The sequence below is a fragment of the Nyctibius grandis genome, chromosome 6, assembly GCF_013368605.1.
Source record: "Nyctibius grandis isolate bNycGra1 chromosome 6, bNycGra1.pri, whole genome shotgun sequence".
Lineage (NCBI taxonomy): Eukaryota > Metazoa > Chordata > Aves > Nyctibiiformes > Nyctibiidae > Nyctibius > Nyctibius grandis.
In genome coordinates, this window is record NC_090663.1 from 55818065 (window position 1) to 55843030 (window position 24966).

The 24966-nt window shown below is 38.0% G+C and overlaps 1 protein-coding gene across 2 annotated transcripts in view; it reads left to right on the forward strand.

Moving 5' to 3' along the window:
- GRID2 (glutamate ionotropic receptor delta type subunit 2) overlaps positions 1-24966 on the forward strand; it is a 774093-nt gene that overhangs the window by 451204 nt on the left and 297923 nt on the right. The window contains exons 3-4 of one of the 2 annotated variants that reach the window (XM_068403567.1): positions 1985-2269; positions 19102-19307. In XM_068403567.1, coding sequence (XP_068259668.1) covers positions 1985-2269; positions 19102-19307 — 491 coding nt within the window. The remainder of the gene's footprint in view (positions 1-1984; positions 2270-19101; positions 19308-24966) is intronic. The other variant, XM_068403569.1, reaches the window with a different exon arrangement.

Sequence of the window (24966 nt, forward strand, 5' to 3'; positions counted from 1 at the left end):
ATAGATCGATATATCAATAAAAGTAGTTTTTCTCAAGCAGTAACATTCTCACTGGGATATGCAACCTAGATATTGCAGTACTTGGTGCAGAAAAACCATATCAAGAGAGAGATTCAGCATCTCCCTAAAAAGATAACTTGACAAGTCTTTATCTTTGTTGAAAGTGATGATAAAGAACGTAACAATCAAGATAAAAGATGAATAGCTAATAAGATTGTTTTGAAATGTTCTGAATATTAGAGTTTTGTGAGATACTGATGGGTTTTTTTGTCCAATTACCAATGATATTTTGTACTTTTCTGAAAAAGGATACTTGTGGTTATTGAAAACGTATTACCTTTAACCTGAAGCCCAGAAGCTGAGCTATGTTCAGAGCATATACAGAATGAACACTTTATCCTAAGCCAAAACACTTTGAAACCTCTCTGTGGGAACCCTCACCCTCCCATATTTACCTGCATGAAGGAATTCAGAAGTGTTCCCATCGGACAGAACCTCAGTGGCATTGGTATGCCCTGGGAATCCACCGTGGCATGTTCCAGATCTCTGTATCTTAATGAGAATAATGCATTGGCTTTATGAGAGGGTGGTTATCTGCATTCATGACCTCTGGTGCTGTCCTTTGGCTACGAAGTCAATCTCCACGTGGGCCTGAATGTGGAACTCCGTTCCTCCCACTGTAAATATTCCCATTGAGATCAATAAGTGTGAAGTAAATCCTTATTCACTGTGAGTAAGAGCCATATCATATGAGACAACAGGTCTGGCGCTAAAATATGTTTTTGTGTTTTTACAGGAATGTATTCTCACATGTGGGTTTCTTGGTTTTGCCTGCACCTGTTGTGTGTGCAGAATATTCCTGTAAAATAAGTAATTGCACAGTTTAGTATTAGATACTCATATGTAAATACATATTACTCTTTACTGTCCCATTACCTAACTTACATGTGTAAATGCAGGTTAAATGCACATGTAGCTTTGCCAGTGGCAAATTGAGTATTTCAGAATTTAGCCTTGGGTGTGCTCTGGGGAATTATGCTACAAGCCCTTGTTTCTTCATCCAAGCTCTCAAGTCTGTTAGAAACCCAATATAAACACTTGACTCTGCTTTATTTCACTGGGCGATCCTTCAATTACAGACCTAATCATTATTAATTCTTTTGATATTTATTAACTGCATTAACATTAATCATGATAAACACCTTTGGTATTAATATGGATGTCATTGGTATTGTACTTCAGACTGTCTGCTGTAACTCAGCCCTCATTAACAGGACCATTAGTTACAAGGTGTTATTTTTTTCATAAACAACTCCATGCCTTTCTTACAGAAGTGAGGAGAGTAAATGTATGTAAACTGTTCACTGAATTTTGAAAACATTTTGCTATTTATAAGACTAGCTTTTTTGTTTTGTTTTGTTTTTATTTTTTTAAAGAGAAATAGGAAGTTACATAAGATTATTGCATATATCTGTTAAAACCCAAAAGCAACTCAGTTTTTGCTTGGACAAGTTAATGTACATAATCATATTCAGTTGTCTTCAAAGGTTGACAGCAAGCCTGAGCTGTTATTTCTTTCAGTTTTCTCTGTGTAATGCAAAGATCCTATTCATGGAGCTGTTGTGCTAGACTTTGAAGAGTGCTTGTCTCCTTGGGTGGTTATGTTAATTCGGTAGCTGGAATCAGTTCTTAATGTTCCTCAGAAGGCCCAGGGGTGGGTGTTGTTTTCAAGGGATAATTCATTTCTGGGCAAGGTAGACAGGGCAGTCTCCCAGCTTTCACCACAAGACAGCTGAAAGTTAATAGAGAAGCCTTGTGATTTTAATGAATTTTAGGTCTCAATTACTCAATGTGCAGAATTTTATCCATATTTCACTTGATTAAACCCGTTGCTTTTCAGTTTCCAGTATCTGTGTTTCAACAGCAAAATAGGCCCTGTGCACTGAACCACTCTCACCTTCAATATCACTGTGTTTTCTTACAGCCTGTGACCTGATGAACCAAGGCATCCTGGCCCTTGTCAGCTCCATTGGCTGCACGTCAGCAGGATCCCTGCAGTCTCTGGCAGACGCCATGCATATCCCTCACCTCTTCATCCAGCGCTCAACGGCAGGAACGCCAAGGAGCGGCTGCGGGCTCACCAGGAGCAACCGCAACGATGACTACACACTCTCCGTCCGCCCCCCCGTCTACTTAAATGATGTCATCTTGAGGGTGGTCACAGAATATGCCTGGCAGAAATTCATTATTTTTTATGATAACGACTACGGTAAGTATTTATTTAGCAGGGTGATTTTTGTCAAATCCATAATTCTGTTGAAAGCTGTCATAATACATCTTTATAGTCTTCCAATAGACTATGTTTTGCTTATGAACATTTATGGTTCTGTCAGCATTTCACAGCACCTCAGAGAAATCTATTTCTAAAGTCCATCAACATTTACAGGTTTATTTGATAATTTGTTAGAGTTAGCTGATAAATGGAGAACTTACCTGGCTTTCAATTCTGCCAGTATTTATGAAGCATAAACATTTTTAGCAAGTTCTCTTGTTTTTTGGACTGTATAAATGTAAGATGACAATTCAAGAGGCAACATGTAAGATTCTACATTCTGTAGAATTGTTTGTTGCGTGGTGAATCTCTTGTGTGTGTTGGCATATATTTGATGGCCAGAAGCTGAAGCAGTGGTGAATGTAGGTCAGAGACCTCAGCAAGAATGAGCTGCTATTCATAAATATAAAACTTGTAGAGATAACTTATGCAGAGCACAGAACTTGAGGAGGAGGGCCTGGAGAAGACAATGTTCCTTCTTTTTTGAATTCATTCAGTGTTCCTGAAAGGTGCTGAATTGATGGTGGTTGTGTGCTAGTAACTGCGACACAGACAGCAGCATCACAAGACTATGCCATTCAGCTCGGTGACTCAGCCAGGTTTGGTACAGATGTTTTCTATAGCTGAGAGGAGAGCTGGACAGATTTCTCTAGTATAGGTGCATTATCTAAATAATTTTATGATCTTTTTTCTATGGAGAATTGCTTTGAAACCAGGTCTGTTTTCTTCAGATGCATCCATTATTCATAAGTAATCATGACTGGTTTGGATGAACATTTTAAAATTTATTTTCAAAGTTAAATCTTTAAGCTATGGAAAAACGCTCACTTCAGCAATTTATTGTGCATAATATGTGGTTCATTCAGGTCAGGTGTTATTGATTTTTGTTCCCTGGCTGCATAATAGATTCTTAAATTAGAACGATAGAAAATGATGAATGGGAGAATTCCTATTTATAACAAAGCAGAACCTAAAAACACCAGCCATAGGATAAGGAACACACACACACAAAAATATTCCAGAAAGCTTGCAGCAGAGTATTTTTGTTCATGTTTTATGAGTTTGTGCATTTAAGTACCAGTGTACCTATGAAGACGACCATAATCTTGCCATCTAAAAGATATCTTTTTACATGTATTTTTAAGTTTAAAAATATCAGACACATTTTATAATCAATATTTTGAGTAATTGTACTTGTAAATGCTAGTTTTAAATTATTCAAGTTTCAGTATTTAATTTGAGAATGCAGTTCAGGCACCATGTCATTTTGTCCTTGATTTCTGGGTAAGAATCTCATTACAGTGTGACTTATGTAACATGGATGCCTGCCTGCAAGGAATAAGTTTCAGACCAGTAGCTCATTCAGTGACACATCATGCCCAGACATGACATGTGGCAGGTATTAAGTCTTTCTACCAGCCTCTATCGTGTTCTGACTTCAGTAGTCCACAAGTAATGCCATACTGGCCAGACAGATTGGTAATCTGACTCTGATCAGTGATCACTATCATGTACATCAGGAAAAGGTGAAAAAAAATAATTCTGCATTTAGTATATACTGAGCAGTCTGACCCCTTTCTAAGCATTTGTGTGGTTTGAGTCTTTTGGGTGGGGTTTTTGTGTTTTCTTGAGGGGGTTGTGTTGTCTTTTTTTTGTTTAGTGCATAGTTTGGGACTAATACCATTACTAGTAAGATTTTAAATGCAACCTGAGTTTTAAGTTAACTTGCAATTCTGAATAGGGCTATTAACTGTGCAAAGGTATAAAGTTTCTTTAAATGGAGCTATATCCTTGATTTCAACAGCCATTCTAGGGCAGCAAGCACTTTCTATATTCTCCTTTTGCTTCCTACAGTTTCTTTATAAAATTTTATGTTGCTGATTTCATTGACTATCTCCTCCTTCACTTTTAATAAGGAACAAGAAAGCAGAAGTTTCAGATCACTATCTCTAACCTGAGGCCTCTTGTTATTTCCATTACTCTGAGAGTTGTTCTCTGTCTCTCAAATCCCTCTTCTTGCTCATACTGGAATGCCTCTCTAATTCCTCACTACCCTGTTTCAGGTGAAATCATTAGACTTGACATAGTATTTTGCCTATTCTTAATTCTCTTAACCCATTTTTGATCTAGAGTAGTAGTTTTCCTCATACCCGCGATGACATTGTTTTCTTAGCAGTCCCTAGAGAGCAATCTTGCCAGGAGCTTATTATAAATCTTAACAAATTATATCTCCTTTTCTTGCTATTTTATTGATATACTCAAAGCTTTTCCAGTATGTTAGCAGTGCACTTTTTCTCTTCCCAGGTTCAGTATTGACCAAAAAGGGGCTTGCTCAGTGGGAGGAATGGAGAAATTCAGGGCAAGAAAAAAGGAGCTGAAATCACTTGTTAATAGAGTGGAGAAGACTAAATTTGGTATTTGCCCTGCTTTGAGAAGGAGGTTAGAGTATGTGACCTCCTGAAGTCCCATCCAACTCTGATTATTCTGTGATGTTTGAGAAAGCCATTCATTTAGGTGGGTCTATAGATGTGAAATGCTTGGGGAGGAAAAAAAACCCAGCATCAGTTCGTGTTTTGTAAAAGACAGTTGGCCTGAGAACCTGTGAGAGCTTGAGGAATGGAACATTACCGTTAGCTTCTGTGCCTCTTTTAAAAAGAAATCAAGACTCTTTAGTCTGGAGAAAAGGAGGCTTAGGGGAGAACTTATTGCTCTCTACAACTATCTGAAAGGAGGTTGTAGCGAGGTGGGTGTTGGTCTCTTCTCCCAGTGACAGGACAAGAGGAAACAGCCTCAAGTTGCACCACAGAAGGTTTAGACTGGATATTAAGAAAAAATTCTTCACTGAAGGGGTTATCAAATGTTGGAACAGGCTGCCCAGGGAAATGGTGGAGTCACCATCCCTGGAGGGATTTAAAAGACAAGTAGATGTGGTGGTACTTAGGGACATGGTTTAGTGGTGGACTTCGCAGTGTGAGGTTAGCAGATGGACTCGATGATCTTAAAGGTCCTTTCCAACCAAAATGATTCTATGATTCTATGAACTCTGGGCATGCAGACATGGGGGGGAAGTCCAGGGGTAGGCCAGCCCATTGGTCAAAGTGTCAGTGCAGCTAAGGGTGGTTGCCATTTCCTCTGGAAGATACCAGTCCCATTTCTCAGCTTGCCTGAGAGGATTTGCTGCAATGTGAGATTTATTTCTTTTTCTCAGCTCATACAGACCTAAAATCAAATTCTGGTTGGAAGCTTTGCTCAGTTTAACTGCTTGCAGCAGTTAATATTAGATGTTTTAATATAACATTTAGTATTAAAAATTAAAGTAGGTGGGAGATCAACAATTGCATTAGAATTAAATTGACATTAGGAAGAGATTATTGCTATGTTCTGCACGGTCCTCTGCAGAACTGACACTTGTGCCAACAGAGCAATTTCTTGCCCTGGTGTGGTTTTTTTGTATGTGGTGATTTTTCCTTCTTAAGGTATGTATCTTAATATTAAGTGATGTCATAGCAGTAAATGGCACTTGAGAAGTAATGAGAATATAGATTCTGATATGTGTTAATCCTTTATTTTTTCCCATTGTTGCCATATTTTTGTAAGTTAGAAAAGATGAAAATGCTGTTAGACTGGTTCCAGAAACCAGCAGAATTCCAGTACTTTCCTTTCTGAGAAATTATTTTGTATAGTGCTTTAATTTAATGATTTATAACAAAATACTTTGGTTGTATTACGGAAATTATTTCCAGTAATAATGTCACTCTGTGAAAGAAAATGTGCCTTTCATATTTAAAATAAATTTTCCTACAGTAACATTGGGCTCATATCCAAAGTAAATGCTGTGCTAAACCAGAACCCTTACACATTTAAAAGAGTCTGCAAGCATTTATGTGTCAATTTATCAATATCATATTTTTTAATCCTATGAATTGAATTGCTTTTGATGTTTATCTTGTAGTCTATCATAGGTTCCTTTTAATTATCAGAGAGTTAGAGAATTGTTTATAATTGGAAATGTCTTTCTACAGAGCTGAGAGTTATTTCCCCAATGTTATCCTTTTTTAAAACTACTAAATTCTTTTTTGAATATAAGTAGACTAGTATATCCAGTTTTAACATTTTAACACTTCTTCTGTCTAAATGATAGAAGATTCAAGTCTACTTAAAGGTTCTTTACCAACAATGAAAGTTAAAGTCTTTGAAGGAAGCAATTCTTTCATTAAGTTATAACCAGCTGGGTGTTGAAGAAGTGATGTGGAAATGCATTTCTGAAATAATCAGCATCTAAGATGTTAACTGATAGTCTTTTTCCACATAAAATTGTAGGTAGGCTGACTATTCTAACACAAAACAAAACAAAAGACACCTTGATAATAATCAAAGGGTATTTTGCTGCTGTTGACTTAGTTAAGCTGAGAAACTAGTGAAAGATTTTAGTAAAGCTGTAGTCTTCTGTCAGCGGTAGAGCCTTGCCAGTAACTAATGTGAGGCTAACACACAGTAACAGTTAACGAGCGGGGAGGTGAGAAAAGAGAACATATTAACTTGAGCAGACTTAGGCGATGTTTGTTTGCATTTCATTTACTACAATTGTATCTTTACTATTAGTGTATAAACTCAGATGAACTTGTGAAAATTAGAATGAGATGAGTCGTCTTTTCCCCCATCCTTGCTCTCTGCTGGGATCATCTAGATCAAACTCCCAGTGAAAACAGTGCAGTCAGCCCCCTTCAGTGTGTTTTGTTCCTTGAGGTAAAACAAGATAAAGGCCTGCCCAGGACACGAAATCTGATTTTGTCCATATGAGGATATTAAGAGTGTTCAAGGACAATTCTGTGCTGCTTCAAATGCCGTTAAGGACAGTCTTCTTGCAGAGTTAAAGAATAGGAGGTATGAAATGCAGCAAAATTATGCATTAGATTGATGTCTTTCTCAACCTGCTATTAAAATTACTATTCACACAGTATGTCCAAGACAAATTTACTTCATTTAAGCATCCAAATCAGATCCTCCTCTTTTCACTCTTGACTGCTCAGCTCAAACTGTAGGATCACTGTGCTGCAGAGGCTTTTTCAGACTGGGCACTATAAATGTATAACTTATACCTTTGGAAACTGCAAAGTTTAGATTTGTAAAGAGAGACACTGACATCTGTAAACATTTTGAGCAAGCTTTGCAAGTTATTCCATCTTTACTTTATGGTTTAAAGTTCAAAGCAAACAAAATACAGTTTGAAGCAGCAAATCCTGCCTCACTCACAGACTGGCATCTGACAACGGCCAGTCCCCAAATAGTAACATGAAAAAGACCCTTACACATTCAGTCGCAGAGGAAAAGAAATTAGTCATTTGAGATCTGAATGTGTAAGCCCAGGCTATATAAGCAGAGTAACTGACCTAGAATCCCAGCATATTGTTGGTTTTTATCTCTGTGATGTATCAACAAGGGGCAAACTTTTGTAATTCAAGTCTTACTATTCAGGCTGTTTACAGTTCACTGTATTTTCCAGGAATATGTAGATGCTTTTCTGTAGTAGTAAATTCTTTATGAAGAAACTGGTCAATCATTGCAAGAACATACTTGTGACTTTTGTGCGATTTACAGTGTAGGTATCTCTGCATTTCTAAGATGAAAGGGAGAAAGTTTAGCTGTTTGAAAACATTTATTTTTAATGTTTTGTTGGTGCCAAAGGAGATAGAAAGATTCTGCACTTTATCTAGGAAGGGTGGGGGAATTGTTTCTGGAGAATGAATTTTCCCTATTTCCCATTCTCTTTTATAGTGGTGGCAGCAATATCTAAAAACCCTTCTGTATTTTATATTAAAAAAAAAAAAAAGTTAAGAAACCACACTTTTCTGTCCAAATTTCTGGCCTAACCTTGTGTTTTTAAACCCAGTATGCCTTTGATATGCAACCATGACTGTTGATTTATGCGATATTTACTGATTCCAGGACTAACATATCTTCACTTACAGGTTTTTTTACCTGCCTACTAATACTATGTGTATTTGGCAATGGATATTTGCCGTTCCCTTAGGTGGTAATTTAATTTTAACTTTTGTACAGAAAAGAAACAGAATAAGCATTAAGGCTATGAAGAGGATTTGCTCTGTGAGGCTAAAGGAGGCATTCGCATAGCAAATGGAGGTTGAAGAAGTAATTGAAGACTTTGCTGAAAGGGAAGGGAGGAGGTTAGCAGTAGGAAAAAGTTTAGGGGCCATCTGTCTTGCAGAAACATTGTCATGGGTCTGTCCTCTTGCTCCTCAGCATACACAGGGGTTTCGGATTATTTGTGCACTAGGAAAGGATGAAGACGGTGGTGTGACATACCTGGTCACATCACTAAAAGGATATCTCAAGCTCAATCTGAGGGGGGATTTCAGAGAAAGACACAAAATAAAATACAATCTCAAGGAGGAAAGCAGTGAGATCTCTACTACTGATGATTCCAGCCTAAGTCAAGAGGTCTGTGAAACTATGAAGATAAAAGAGAACATTCTCCCTATCCCTGCCCCAGGAAGGTGGTTGTTTTCAAATAAATTGAGTATAATGCTATAGGACTGGCATACTGTTCTTTAAAGATCTTGGAAAAGAAGGGATTATATCTGGAACTCGAAAGGCTGAGCTGATTGCAGAGAGGCTGCCTCCTGTGTTGTAAGAGGGGTGATATTCTGAGATGATACCCATCTGTATGTATGGACCCTGGATACCTAGTATCTCCTTTAAAAACCATATAGAGTAAGTAATTCCACTGATGCTTTCCTGCAGACACATTTTCCAGAAATAAATACATGATGACCACTGACAAAGGTGTGCTCTAAACCATAACATTTTCAAATCATTTAAAGTTCTAATGCAAGTTTAATAAAGATTTGTAAAAGAACCATGCTCTCTTTAATCAATTGCAAATGCTTATAATTACCCTGAGGCTGTTTTCAGCTGCCTGATGACTATAATATTCTCAAGTCTGTCTCCAGACAGTCTTAAAGCTGTTTATTACTCATCTGGCTCCTTGCCAACTTCCCATACTCATTTACTTCACTGTGCCTTAATAAACATATAATTAATTCAAGCTTATTGTTGAAATTTTTTTTCCATTAGTGTTTATTATGTCATCCAGATAAGGAAAGGAACATGTATTTTTTCATCTGTGTAACTTTAATGTATCACTTAACTATATTGCCAGTTAGCAGCTGTTTGTGAGAACTTTCATAACAACTTGCTTTTTCTGGTTGACAGTACCACTGGAAATTGAATATATATTTTGTTTGATCCTAAAATTATTCAGCTTCTGAGATAACTGAACTATTCTATAAAATTCCTCTGGTGGAACAATGGCCATGCTTCTGCTTTTTAACCACATAATAGTTGGGGAAATGCATTCCAGGAGCTATAAGTGAATATGTAGATAGGCAAGAGAGGCTTTGTCATTCGCTCATGTTGCTGTCTTTAAGGATGGAATGGATAAAGTATTTGAAGGCTTGGCCTGGCAGCCAACTGTGTTGTGTTAGTAAGGAAGGAAGACCAAATTCTTTATTATATCTAGAATTTCAGTGCTGAGGTCAAAATTGAACTGTAGATGTTCTCTGAATATCTGTCAAATGGGTGATCACTGTAAACGAGGTGCTATCTCAAGGTTTTGCAGAGGTCTGAAATTTCTTTTGTACATGCACAGTCTGCAAGCAAGAAGGAAAGTGACTTATTTTAAGATTATTTGAATACATGAACCTTCTACTGATCTCCACTACTGTTTGCTAAGTATTTTTCAGCTCTCAATACATTGTTTTAGTATTTTTTTCAGAAGTATTAAAATTGAGTTTGTAAACTGATATTTTGGCAGCTAAATGAATGAACAGTTATCAAACAAGGAAACTATTGAACAAAGTACTTTGCATGTTGAATGGAAAAAATTACACCACCATTGGAAAAAAGGCATGAGTTAAGCAAAATAACTTCATAAATGTCAGGTAGTGTCATAAATTGAAAAGAAAACTTCTCACTAAGAGTTTTAACCAGTCAAGAAAAAGAGGAAGCAGAGAGACAGGAAAAGGCTAGAAAATATTTATGCAGTATTTCTAAATCTTAGTTTATCAGCATCACTTTCTTAGCTTATGTTCTTCACAGCACCAGTCCACTCATAAAATAGTCTTATTTCTGTAGTGTAAACTTTTAATCAACTGAAAAAAAATTACTGAGGAGCAGATTGATGCACAGTCAGAGAATAATTTGTCTTATGTAAGCTTATAACACACATAGTCACACTTGGTTTATTACAAGGAAGTTTGCAAGGATAGTCACTTCACTATTCCTCACCACCTCCTTGGAAAGGGATGCATGGTTCCTCATGCTTATGAAAACCAACAGGGAGCAGTAGTGTTCTACAGGGTTGGTGTATCATACAGACAGAAGTATGGATTACTTGCTATTAAATTAAGGCATATATCTAGGCAGAGGCTATAGAGCTCTGTTGAACAGTTGTATTGGATTTAAGTATAATTTTTCAAGTTTGGCATGTTTTTAACAGGAGAGTAAATGCTGAGGATAAGCATCACTAGGCTCTAAGCCATTATCATCTTCAGAGGCACTAGACAAGGAAAATTTATTTCTTTGCAAGAGGTTGTTTTACTCAAAGGCAACTCCTAGAAGTCTTTTGGAAATCTTTAATGCAAACTAGTCAAAAAAAAATTGAACGAAGAGGTAGAAAGCACATTACACAGTCAAAAGTATGTGATTATAGAACATATTGCATTGTCAGGCTCTACGAGTGAGGGGTGATCGTAATCTGACTCCCTTTCTATTTTTGAGAAGCTAAGGTAGCAGCTGATACTCTTAAGGATTAGTTCCAGCTTCAATTTTATTTATCTTTTTTTATCCTTTGATTTTTTTTTTCCTCTTTCTTTCCAGTTAAAAAAATGAGAAACTCAAAGGAAAAATCTTGTGTCAGTCACCAGTAAGGTTGGAAACTTAAGTCTTTCAGGATGTGAAAACTGCGAAAGTTAATATCTCTCCCCCAACATTGATTCAGCTATGTGAGATTGTCCGTATTGACTTTTCTTATTTAAGGGATATTCTTTAATAATTGATATATGGCATGAAACAAAAAGTAGCTAATGTAAATGACATTTGGATGATCCTTTAAAATAAGGATTACATAGACATTTCGGTAGTGCCACAATAGTTCATATCAAACAACAAAATAAAAGTTACTTGTTTTTATTACTGTTAGAGATGGAAATGTCTTCAAAAAAAAAAAGTATGTAAGTATATTTTTCTTCCTTTTTTTCAACTGGATGATATTAAGAAATTTGAGAAAATTTGTTGTCTTTTTTTTTGATGTGTGAAATTTCAGAAAATTGCAAGCAAGGGAGGAAAAAACAGTCATTCTTACCATTTACAATTTTTCAATTTCCCCCAAGAAATATCATCCCCACTTGTTAGGTTCCAGAAATTTTGATAATATAAATGAGATTTCATATGTAATTAAACACTCGAGCTTGAATTTACTTATAATGAGTTTGAACTAGTGCTATATTCTCTGAATCTAGATCATCTAGCTGAAATAGTTCAGGTAACTACTCAGAGTTCCCAAATGCTATTATGAAAGAGCTAATGTAGTTTTGTTTTATTATTATTTCTTTGTTTTACTTTGGAGGATCGCTGAATTACATTTAGGCTGACTAATGAGAGGGAATCCCACTGCTGTGAAAGTAGGATGAAGGACTGTTATTGAATCATCATGCTAAATTGTTGTTTTCCTCAGTCTAGATCTTAACCATGTTAATAAATATCAACACGTGCACAGGAATGCAATCACTTTGCTCAAGGCTTTAAGCAGAGCAGTGGCACCATCGGAGTCTGACTGGAACTGCACATCTCCCTTGTGTACAGTTCATTTCCATAATTAATAGTTGCTGTCATGTTAGCCATCATTGTGTAAGGAAGAATCTCTGTGCTAGACTTATAAAGCTTTCTTGATAAGAATTTGAACAGTGTCATTTGTTATACAATGCTTTTCTCATCAACTGTACAAATAAAGTGGTCTTTTGTGTAAATCAACCAATGAATATTTATGACAGGTGCATTCACCTTTACTGCTACAGCTGAATCAGTTGGTATTTATCATCTGGATACTGTGAGAAAAATGTTCTCAGATCTAAAATGGTATCAGAGGGAGGATGAGCTAATGACTGTAAACCAGGTTTGAGATAACCAAAGTGCTGAGTGAGCACCTTGTGATTTAAGTGAAATACAGCGATAGAGGTGGATGGATTAATTTATTACCATTGGTGAATAGTGTCATATTTCTTTTCTCGTGATCATAGTGTGATCTGAAATTTTTTAGAAACTTTGCATCTACTTCTCTCTTGCAGATTTCTCAATTTTAATAAGGGTATAAGAGGTACTTAGCATGTGAGTTGTTTATTTAATATTTGCTGTTCATTTTGTACAGCTTATAAAATCTTCACTGCATATGCATGCTGGTTTTCCTATGAGATGCCTGAACCCCAGCATATTTAATTCTAGGATGTCCTGATCATTAGACTTCCCCAAGGTGGATTAGGGAAATTGCTCCCTCTGAAATTATGCCTCTGCATAGAAACAGAGATAACAAAGGAAAGTTACATAGGGCCAAAGAGAACAAAGAACTGAGAGGAACTACTGACCCAGTGATTAAAAGACCCTCGTGGAAGGAACACATTTTATTTTTTTATATTAAAATCAGGTTATGGAAGTCAATAATCTTCTTGTTCCAGGTTTATCATGTATACAGTATAGAGACCTCAATGAAAAAAGAGCAAAGACACAATTTCTCCTGCAATCTGGTGTCGAGGAAAGCTGTGGATTTTAAATCCTCCTGATCTCCTGAAAATACTGGCTCCTTTTCCCTGTCTCTTATCTGTGCATATTTTCTGCCATGCAACTGCTGCGCTTTCCATTAAATGATGCTATTGTTTGTGTTAGGTGAGGTCCAAGTGTTCCTGCTGGGTCCGTCATTTGAGGACATTTAGATATAGGACCCATAGTCTGTGAAGGATGCTTAGCTCTGCACTGAGCATGCTCTGCAACAGCATTTGAGATACTTAACCTGTTTCTTGTGGTTTCTCCAGTGTCAAAGATTATTCAATGAAAAGACTATGTGAGTTTAAGTATTTGCATTCAATTTGAATTGCGCTTCATTTCCTAAGGTCTTTCTTAGGTCAGGTCCACAGTAACTGACACAGTAATGACAAGTCTGTGGTAAAACTGGCACCTGAATCCAGATCTCAGCTTGATTAGTGTTATGTTGAGTACCTCTATTTGAATATATCAGTCGGGTCTTCAGAGCTTAGGAGGTGTGGGCCTTGCGCTCACCCACACAGGTTGCTCTGCAGATGCACCTCAGTTGTGGCTGCAACCAGGCTGATGTGTCCAGTGTTGGACCTTCTGTGCACCAGCGTTGCAGAGCATAAGACCTTCCTATAGACCTCTGCTGTGTGATGGCATGGTTATGTATGGGTAGTCAGGGAAGGTTGTTTCCAAGATTCCTTGATAAATTTTGCTTGCCTTGCTCTTTGTGTATTTGACTTTCCAAGCCAACTACACAATCTCTTAAATCAGCCACAATTTTGGTTAAAAAGAGAATGTTTGGTAATGTTTCTTTTAAATTTCTAGCCTGGTTCAACCTTAAAGCTGATACTGAGTATCTGACTGCAGAATGGTACTATGGTCTTGTGTATGCAAGTGTAGAGTAGAAGTGATGGCTATACAGTGAAAAAACAGAAAGCATAATACTAATAGTGGCACTGAGTTGGGAGAGGAGATAGCAGCTTTGGCTCCAGCATTGGTCTGCCTCTATGTGGTAACTTTGGCTTTCATCAGTATGGAGGATAATTAATACTGATGGTAATGGGCAGTTCTGCGTTTCTGGAAATAACTGTGACTCATCTGATTTAAATAGAAAATAGAAATGCGTCTTCTGGCTGGGCAACATGTTGGCTAGCAAATTTCAGGGCAAGAAACACCTGTGTTCCAGACATGAACAGTCCTGTGTCTCCGCAGCAGAGCCATCTGTGCCACATGTTGCTTGCCAGATTTTTCTGCAGGAGGAGTTTATCTATTAGAAAGATGATTCCACAGTGCAGTGTGGATATGTGCCACTTTCAGACAATCCACGCAGGAAAGATAATGCTGCTTATTCAGTGGCAGCATCTGTTCTTTGGCATATGTTTTGAATACGATCATTGCTAGTGACTTGTTGCTGAAATATTGGAAGCACCATCATGATTTAAATAGCATTTAAGTAGCAGGATGTTTTTATGTGCTCTCTGCTGTTTCATAGCAGCAGATGAGCAACACCAATACTTCCATTCTTCTACTGGGTAAGCTGAGGTATAAGCAAAGTCTGGTTTTATTTCCTGCCCACACCTTTGTGTTGTATGAATGCCAAAGGCAGAAGCAGTAAAGAAGTTTTACGAATCCTGGTTTGGTATCTTTTCCATTAGAATGGTGCCATTTTCCTAAAAGCATGTCACACAGATACTGTACTATTGGCATGGTTGCCTAATAAATGTAGAACTGTAGGATAATACTGGACTTCTGTCCCTTTTGTCCCTGCATTTGGTGAAGATTAAATATAATTGTTTCTTTGTTTATATTTGCAGATATTCATGGCAAACAAAGCCATTTGATCCTATAATCTGACTTCTGGGACAACACAGGTCATACAGAATATCAGCCAATAACTCCAGTGTGTTTATAAATTCAGGTCAAGTGAAATTATGTTCTTGTTTTGAAAGGAGAAGTAAAACTTTGATCATTTCTCCTTACCCTGTTCTGGTGTCAGAGAAGAATATATGGATATATGCTATAGAATTTAAGTTTTTGAAAGGCTTTCATAGCCTAGAGTAACCTTTCCCCCCTGATATTTTGATAGTGTATCTAGATTCCATCTACATGTATTCCTTGTACTTCAATAATTTTGACTCCAACTGGTCAGTTTTATCCAGTTTTTGTTCCATTTGCCTGGATGTTGAGTAACTCTCAGATACCTGAGGGTGAGCCTCAGGAACTTTAGAATGAAGGGGTTAAAGTGGAAATAAGTTATCTTTATCATTTGCATAAAACTAGGCATATTCATAGCAGTTCAAATAATCTTGTTGCTTCTTAAATTGGTATTTAAAGTGCAAAAAAAATTTCTAACATCTCTGATTAGATTGAATTTAATTTTCTTGATTTAGATATTAAATAGAAGCTGTAATTAGTATCTGATTCTCTTATGGAACTTTATTTTTAGGGTAAGCATGTATTTTATTCGTGTTTATTCTTCAAGTGTTTAGTAATACTGGTATTTCAGCAGTGTCTGAAGGATGGGGTTGCAGTGCTGAATGCCTAAAATAGCCTAAATGCCTAAAATACCATTTCTTTCCAGTTCATGGTATTTTAAAGCTCTAGACAAGAGACTCAATTTGCTGATTGTGACAGTCCGATTTCCAAGACTAACCCTCTTGAATTATTTTGGTTTGCCCAGGGAGGTTGTGGAGTCTCCTTCTCTGGAGATATTCAAAACCTGTCTGGGCACAACCCTGTGCAATGTGCTCTAGGTGAACCTGCTTTGGCAGGGGGTTGGAATAGATGATCTCCAGAGGTCTGTTCGAACTCTAACCATTCTGTGATTCTGTGATTTTTGAGGACTGTTTGATTATAAGTTATTACATGGCTATTTCTTTATAATTTGAAGTATCTCAGTAATCTGGCCCTGGAAGAGGATGGCTATCTGTAATCCTTTGTAGTTAGTACACCTCTGCTGGGGAGAGACAGGCAGAGTGTTTTCTCTACTGTGGAGACTGAACTTTGTTTTCCTTATGCTACTGTTTGTGGTCAAAAATAAGCAGATCAAGGTGTGAATGTCTAAACCTCAGATCTTCTTGATAGGACTGCTGGACTTCTGTGAAACCCAGAACTTCTCAGATTTCTTATTTTGCCATGACCTGAAGTCAAATGCCAAAATCACCTGTGTTTGTTAGAAATTTAAACTTCAGAGTATGTTGAGTCCTCTCAAATCCTCAAATGTATAGCTCAGTAAAAGGAGTATTCACCAGGCTTGGAAAAGAGGAAAGCTTGAGTTTAGTTTTGGTACAGTTTTTCCAGCAAAGTCAGCATAAAGATTTCTAGCTCAGGTATTTTCAGCTTTTCCCTGAAGGCCTATCAGGCCAGTTCTGGATGCTGGGAGTATTCCTGCTAGGATCCCTTTGGGCTGTGTAATGTTTGTCTGCCATGGTTACTAGCCAGACCTTAGTTGCATTGATCTTATACTTTCACTGTCATAGTTCCCATATTAAATCCATATGTGACATCTCCATAATCTTCTCAAGGATGTATCACACACGTTTCTCTGTCGTGTTGCTGATGCTTTGCTGGGACGGGCAAGTCACATAATTCTCCCAGACCTCCGGCCACATTTGCTTCATGTTTGCAGGACTGACCGCAGCTGAATGCTGGTAGCACTGCTCTCTCGACGGCTAGCAGAGGATGCCAGGGTCTAGGCAGTTTGGGGGAAAAATTTTAGAAGACTTCCTCACAATATTTTTCTCAAAAGAAGTGATTTTCTTTATTTCCTCTGGTCTTAAAATGAATTTCAGTTCCTCTAAAAGCTGTCACCTGTCAGTGTACCCCTGTGAGAATGTAGCTGCTGCAATCCTGATAAACAACAGTTACATAGTCCACTGTTCTCTCTGTGGTTTGTCTTGGGGTTTCCCTGAGCTATTATCGCAATGTACCAGTGCAGTGTCACTTGTATCAGCTGCAAAATAGATCACCCTAAGGGCTGGCCAAGAGCCCTTTCCTGGTAGATTTTATGGCTGTTCGGGTAACATCTGTTCTAGGGCCTCAGAGTCTATCGTGCTCAGGCATCCCTCCAGTCTGCTTTCAGTCTGCTTTTCCAGCCTTTTGCTGTCGTCTTGCATCACGTGCAAACTGCATCTAAGGTGCTTCCAGTAGTATGAACGCTTTTGAGATTCTTCATTCCATATTTACTCATCCCATGTTAGGATTGACCAGACTTCTCCCCCAATCCCCCTGTATAAGAAGGACAGGGAGTAGGGGAAGATGATAGGTGAGGATGAAAGATCTCAGAGTAGCCAAGCAGTTGTGAAAATCTAATTGGAAATTTTCTCAAATATAAGATGTTTCATGAAGAAAGACACCTGATCAGCCTGTGGCCTCAGGTCTGACCATTCCCCTGGAAAACAAGTGATCGAAACAAGGAACTGATAGAGCACCAGGGATGTAGGAGGGAAGCAGAGGAGGAACTGCAATCCCCCAGGGATGGGATTGAACACCACGCACCTAGGAGAGACCAGATTTAGTATTCTAATGGGAGAAATATTTTTTTGATGGGTTTTAATCAGAAATGCCCTCCTAAACCTGAGGAACCTTTATTTTTAAAGAAATGTTTTTTCAGAAATTCTTTTTATGTTGGGTTACTGGCTTCCTTTTCTTTTTCCCCCTATAATTAGTGCCTGTGTCAGACATTGTCTGTTTTGTTGACTCTAAGACCGTGTCTTCCTCTAAATGAAATCAGATGGATGTGTGGGAGGCTGGCATGTCAGCAGGGAAGGAAGGATGTCCTACTGAATGTCCTCTGGGAGAGCAGGTCTGAGAGACTGCTGGGGAGAGGAGTCACATCGGGGAACTGGTGACTTAGCTCCAGAAAAAACTCACCACTGAGAAACTGTGGTGGTTAGTACGGGTCAGACAGTGAGGACTCAGTGAAGCTGGAGGGATTTTCCCGAGGTTCAGGAGACCCTGCTCTGACTTATGAGGTCATTGAATGGTTTTAAATTTTAAGCTTAGAGTCTGGGTTTTTAAAGCTATGCAAAAGAGCAGGGAAAAAAACAAACAAGCTTTTTGCTCGCTCTTGTGGAATTCACCACTGGAAAAGGCCTTTCAAAGACTTGGACCAGCTTGAGGTAGACTCACAATGTGAGAGTACCCTGGCATTTCAGTTTGGGAGACATTAAAGATATTACAAGCTAGGTGATGAACACAGTTAGCATTTTGCTGATCAATTCTTCCTTTCCAAGTCATTTTTAAAGAAGGGTTTACTCAAAGTGAGCCAGAAAGCTCTACTAGAGCAGTTTGCTATGGAAGAATTTGTTAAATTCAGCCAGCAGCAGCAGTACCAGACAAGAACAGGTGGTTCCATTGCAACTGTATGTCTGGCTTTTGTTTTGAAGGAAATAAATAGCTGTGCAATTTAGAACAGCATTAAGACTTTTTGCTGAGTGAACAGCCCAAGCTTCACTTAGATACATTAAGCTACATAGCATTGCAGTGGATAACATAATTTCGAGTCCTGCAAAACAAAACAATGTTCTTCCTACCTTTCTCTCCCTCAGTTGCCCTCCAACAACCCACTTTTGAAGGCAGTACTGTGTGTTACAGTCATTGTAGTTTCACTGCTCTTTATAGATTTTAGCATGAAAGTCCTTTAAGAAAAATAAGGACCAAGTGTGGTGATTGGACCAAATTAGGAAAGTTGCTAGAAGTATTTGTAGGTTTATTTTCTAGTGATTCTTTTGGACAGTAGCTGATGTGTGGCTATTCTTTTTCCTGATTTAGTACTTTAAGGAATGCCATAAGCATAGCTCAGGAAGAGCTCCAATGAATATTAAGTGAAAACCCATAAGGGTCTACCTGACACTGAACAAAACGCTTCTGTGAGATGAATTGAACAGTTATTGGTGTCTTTTTTCCACTTACCAATTAACACCTTGTTTGGCTTTTGATTTTCCTAGATATCCGTGGAATACAAGAGTTTTTGGACAAAGTATCTCAACAGGGAATGGATGTAGCATTGCAGAAAGTAGAAAACAACATCAATAAAATGATCACGGGGCTCTTTGCTACTATGCGAATAGAAGAACTGAACCGCTACCGGGATACTCTGAGACGGGCTATTCTTATAATGAACCCCTCGACAGCCAAATCATTCATAACAGAGGTATGTGTTTGCCACTGGTAACTTCTTGTTTTGTTGACAAAGACTGCAGCTGTTTGTCTAAAGATTCAGCTTATTTGACTTCATAAAAACAATCGATCAAACAAACAAACAAAACAACCCCAACTAAAAATGTAAATATTCTCTTTTCAAAGATCATAATGAAAAAACACCCCATCATGCAAGGGTGTTTTTTCATGCTCACAAATGTGCATACAGAACATATAACTACATGCTGCATGAGGAAAAGCATTTAGGAAATATGCCAAAGAATTAGCCCTCAAAATTCTCTTTGAAGCTTGTGGATATTGTATTGTTATTTCCTTGCTCGTTGTGTCCATCACTAAAAAATCTTTACAATTGACAATTTTATTATTATTTAAATATATATAATATGTATTTGTGGATAAAATGCATTTACCTGATTGGCATTTCATTTTTTATATAAAATAATTCTTGATAATGATCTGTTATCTACCACTGAGTAGTAGTAAGGTAATGGAATTTATGAAGGATTGGATATGAATGAAGAATTTAAGATGGTAGGCTAAAGTTATGCTTATGTATTTAAACAAAAATTGCAAGCAATATAGACAGAATTTTCAAAAAGCTATTTAGGATTTAGAGACAGAAGACTTGCATATAGCATTCAACTCTGACTTGTGTTATTTTTTTAAATGAGCGGCATGGGTTTTTTTACAAAACACTGTACTGTTTCAAATGTGTTTTTTTACATCTATGTATACTTTTCATCATCAACCAATGGCTTAAAATATATTTGTTTTCTGTTCCATAGAAATGCACTTTCTCTCTGCAATAATTTCTCTTTGGATCTGTTTGTAACTTACATTACTTTTCTTTTGTATTTTCTTATTGCCTAGGTATTCAGAAATTGAGGCTTAAAAGATAACTCTGCATATGTAGTCTTAAGTGAATCTTTTAGGAATATCAGTTAGAAGATGGCTTTTTTGTTTCCTTTTGAATTTTTTTTGCTGCTGTTTTTTTTTTGGCTAGGCATTTTGCTGTCCTCATTACACACTGAAGCTTGCTAATTCTGAGTAATGAGGGTTTGCTGCTCTATCCACATGTCTGCAGTGCTTTATAAGTTGTAAACAATTTGTGGGCATGTTTTAGATTGTTCTGCACTGTTTTCATCACTCAAGTCACAAATGTTTTATTTTTCAGGAAGTGGCATTGTAATATATTTCACATTTCAACCTGAAAGCAGCAGGGTTCAGGGCTCTAACTACAATTACTCAGTGAAACAAAACTCCTGTGTTGTTCCTAAAGAGAAACACTCTTTTTTTTAAAAAAAAAAAAACCAACACTTCTTTATCATTTACTTTTACACAGTCGAGCATAGTAACAAAGTTATTGTCATCTTTTAGAGTTGCCATGTATGTGTTGTCAAGAAAGTTAACAGTTTATTTTAGAGTTTTCACTTCAGCATTGGACACCCAAAACCCAAAAAAACCCAAAAACCAACAAAAACCCAACAAAACCAAGCCCACAATCCCCTCCCCTTCCCCAGAAAAAAACAGAACCAAACACACACACAAAAAAAAAACCAACCCAACAACAAAAAACTCCCAATGTTTCTCCTTTTCTGGAGACTATAAGACTACCAGGAAAGGTCATTATCTTCTTTCGTGAGTGGGCTTCAAAGAGTCTCACATCAGGTGCTACGTTACAGTTTTTGCCAGCATAACAGCATTTATTTGGAGTATGATGTTGTGACTGGTAAAACTGACAGCAGGAGCCTCTCAATAGGAAGAGGTACCGAAATGGAGGTATGATTGCTGCCGTACTTTATTTCTGGTGGTGGTGGGAAATGAACTACGAGACAACTGCTCTCCAATTTGCTGGGATAGCTTTGCCATGGATATTAAAAACTTGTTTTGCAGTTCAGCCAGCAGCTGGACTGTATGGGCAAACAAGCTATAAAACCTCTGGACTGCCAAAGGGTTAAGATATTCCTCAACCATTCAAGTGTGAACATGCTTATTCCAAAGACTGTGCCTTGTGTGTGATCAGTTTAACTTGGAAATTCAGTTTAACCTAGTGGATTTCACATGTAAACCTTACAAAGTTAATAAGGAACAACTGCATATGTAGACAAGCCCTTGGTTTTTTAACAGCTTTTCTGCCCAGGAGATGCTTTTGGCTGCCTAGTTTGGATTAAGCCTCTCTCCCCAGACCTTACATAGTCTCTGCTGCCTGGTCCCTTCTTAGATGACTGATTTGACTGAACTCCCTCATTGTTTAGCTGAGAAGAGGGTTCTTTCACTCTGCAACAGCTGTAGTAAGCGTGGGCTTCATTACTATGCAAGTAACAACTTTTCCAGGGTAAATATCACAGAATCACAGACTCTGTCTGACACTGGCCTGTGTAAATAGGCAGTCTGTAAATTGGAGATTCCTTGTGGTAGAATTTATCTTTGTTCTGACTCTTTGAAATTCTTATTTTTAAGTAAGTACATTCTGGGTTTGAATTTTTTTTTAAAGCAGCATTGCTTTTTTTTATGTTGGATCCCTTCTTTCTTTCCAGCTTTTGTATCTCTAGAGCTTTCAGAGGTGACATCTGTACTTACATACTCAAGAAAACTGAGGTTAAGGTGTAAATCCACTGTTCTGGCTATGGAGATAAAAACTAACATTCTCTTTAACCGTATGTATTAATTTACCCTCTGTGGGGCATGGAAAGGCAGGAAGACTTGGGAGCAGGTATCACAGCTTCTCTTCTTACTGGCTAAAGGATTAATGTAAAGCGACAGAGGAGCCAGCCAAATTCTCTATGTCCTTCATTGCTTTGAGCTGGGGATGGAGAGGCAGAAGGGAAAAAATTCTGCTGAAATAGTGACATTCACTGGGGCTAAGGAGTGTGGAGGTGTGGAGCTAGCAGAGATTGGGACCTCTCCCCAGATCAGTTTGTGGCAGCATCTGGGAAAATCCTTTGCCAGGGCTATACTGGTGACTTGTTCAGTATTTTTCAGTAGGGTGAGGTCTTTCTGTACTCGCAAATAATCACCCAGGCCCACAAGTAAAGCAAAATATTTCCACTGAAACTTTTGTGATTACTGAAAAGCACCTCAGAACCAACCATCTTGCACAAAAATTGTTATGCTGTCTGACAGCACTGGTGACTGATGTGAACTGTGTGCCACTTGTTTGCTTTTTATATTTGGGTGGGGTTTTTTTGCATGTGTTGTTCTGATCTGTGATGAACTTGCAGGATATGAAAAGCCATATAGGGGAAAAGGAATAGGATATCCTTGACACCTCAGCATGAGAGCAAAAATCCAGGGTCAAGTGGCAGAAAACAAAAGTAAAAAAAAGAGGAAAAAAATCATCTGGTGCTTTAGCAAAAGAGCAGGGACTCTTTGGGCCAAGAAAGTCTCTATCACCATGTCAGCCTTGGCAGGAAGGCATCTCAAAACAATAGTAGGAAAGGTTTAGGAAAAGGAAGAGAGAAACCACCCCTGTGTTAAGCCTGCCTTGCAAAGCAAGGACTTCTAAAGCCAAGTGTGAGAAGGCTGGGTAGGAGAAGGAACAGGCCAGGAAATTCAGGTTGCAACAGAGGTTCTGAGGATAACAAAGCAGCTTTGGGAAACAAGACTTCAGGAAGCAAACCAGGTGTCCTCAATGGAGCCAAAATGCTGTCAGTACATTTCTGCTTACAACTTTATTTCTGTTTAGCTAAGGAAACTGCCTTATCAACTGTGTGCAGAAATATGAGTGTGTTGTTTTGTGCAAAGAATTCAGGAGCTGATAACAAGACTACAAGGGAGGGATGATGGAGCTGATTCGTTTTTGCAGATAAAGAGGAAAATTACGTTGACTAGCAGAAGACTTTAGACATTGAAAATACAGTCAGCCATGAGTGAAGGAGCCCTAGCATCAGCCAGGGACTTTTTCTGGAGTTATGACAGACAAGCTCTGGAAGGCCTTGGTCTGTGAGCTGAAGACACTGCCACCTCCAGCTGTCAGTTCTTCCCCTTGACAGAGGGAAAAAGCGTCCACAGGTCTCATGGGAAGCCTATTGGATATCCCATTAGGCTGAGGAGTGATTTGATAGTTTATCACATTTGTATGTACATCATAATTTTCTGAGCACTACTGAATGTGGTAGTAGCTCACAGCTAGTTGACGCTAATAATAATGAAAAAGGTATTTTTTCCATCATGTAGATATGAAGGATCATTTCCTTCAGAGATTTTCAGTGGTTTTTTTGTGAAAGTTTATTCATGATCTCTGGGAATTTTTAAACAATCCTACTTACATAAAATACAAGTCTGAAGTCTCTAAAGGCAACAGTTGTTCAAGCAGTTCTCTTTTAGGTGGCAGTGATGAAGGTGAAGGATCACCAGCAGCCATATGAACTTGCCTACTGCTATTTTTATCTCCTTTTCCTAACATTTTATCATAAGTGTATGTGTTGATTGTACTGGAATTTATCTAGGAGAGATGGTCTTCAGAGGCTAAAATCAGATCTTGCACTGTCAGTGATTCTGCTCCTCTGTCTTTCTTATAGGTAAGCTGAATGCTCTAATTTTTAAGGTCATCTTTCTCACCAATTTTTTTTTTAAGAGTGGTTGAGCTCTTTAGACCTGCACTCTCCTGTAAAGCATACTTGCCTTTTTTGAGTCTATTCTCTACAACATAGCTTGTGGTGGAATAAATCCCATTCAGCGTGCTCCACGGTAATTTGTTGTTGTTAATGACAATGTAATGAAATATATCTTCTTTTTTTGTCTTTCTCCAGCTTTAAACACAGAATTTATAGTTGCACACTGAGCTAGAGGCTTAAAGGATTTTTTTACTTCATAGTATCTTCCAAATACATAGTAAAGGGATGTTCAGAAAACGTGTTCAGAATGCTGGACAAGTTGAAACTTTCATCCTTTAAATGTGGCAGAAGAGTCTCTGGCTTTTTCTTAGCCTGCAAGAAGGGAAGCAGGGTCTTGGAGGATCCTAGATTTTACCTTTCAGTAAAAATCTGAGGAAGTTCTTGGATTTACCGTTTAGTCCAATTCCTTGACTTTTTGTGTTCTTGGAGCCTTGCATATAGGTCATCCAGCTGATGGCTAAATGACTGGATGTGAAAATTCCTGTCATTTTTCTGTGCTTGATGAATGGAATGATGTTGGCATAGATTTTATATGCACTTGCTTACCATAGGGTACAAGTTAAAAGATAAAACATTTAGTTACAGAAAAATGAAAGAGGAAAGTAAGTCTCACTGGTGAAGTAAGTCAGCCTCAAAGGGATTTGTATCATATGCACCGTAACCATGACTGTAACCTAAAGCAATCCCTTCTGTTTCTGTATTTTCAGGAAAGTATCAGGAGGAGAGTGAATTTCAGGTTCGCAATGTAGTGTTGGGGTGCTTGGGGCAGAATGCAGTGCTTGCTGTAGCCAAGGTGGTTTATTTTAGTATCTAAAATGAAGAGGAAACATCATGGGAAATCTATCCCAACACAGAGGGTCTAGATCTAGAAGAACAGGAGCTGGCGGCCATGGGCAGGTCCTTTGCACTGATACGAATTTTAGAACCAGGGCTGTACCTTGCTGTTCCTGAAAAGTAAGGTTGCATATCAGTAGGCTGGAGCTCAGCTGGCACATTAGTGCTGGCTGTGTGTTGGTTTTGTTTTTTAATTAAGGT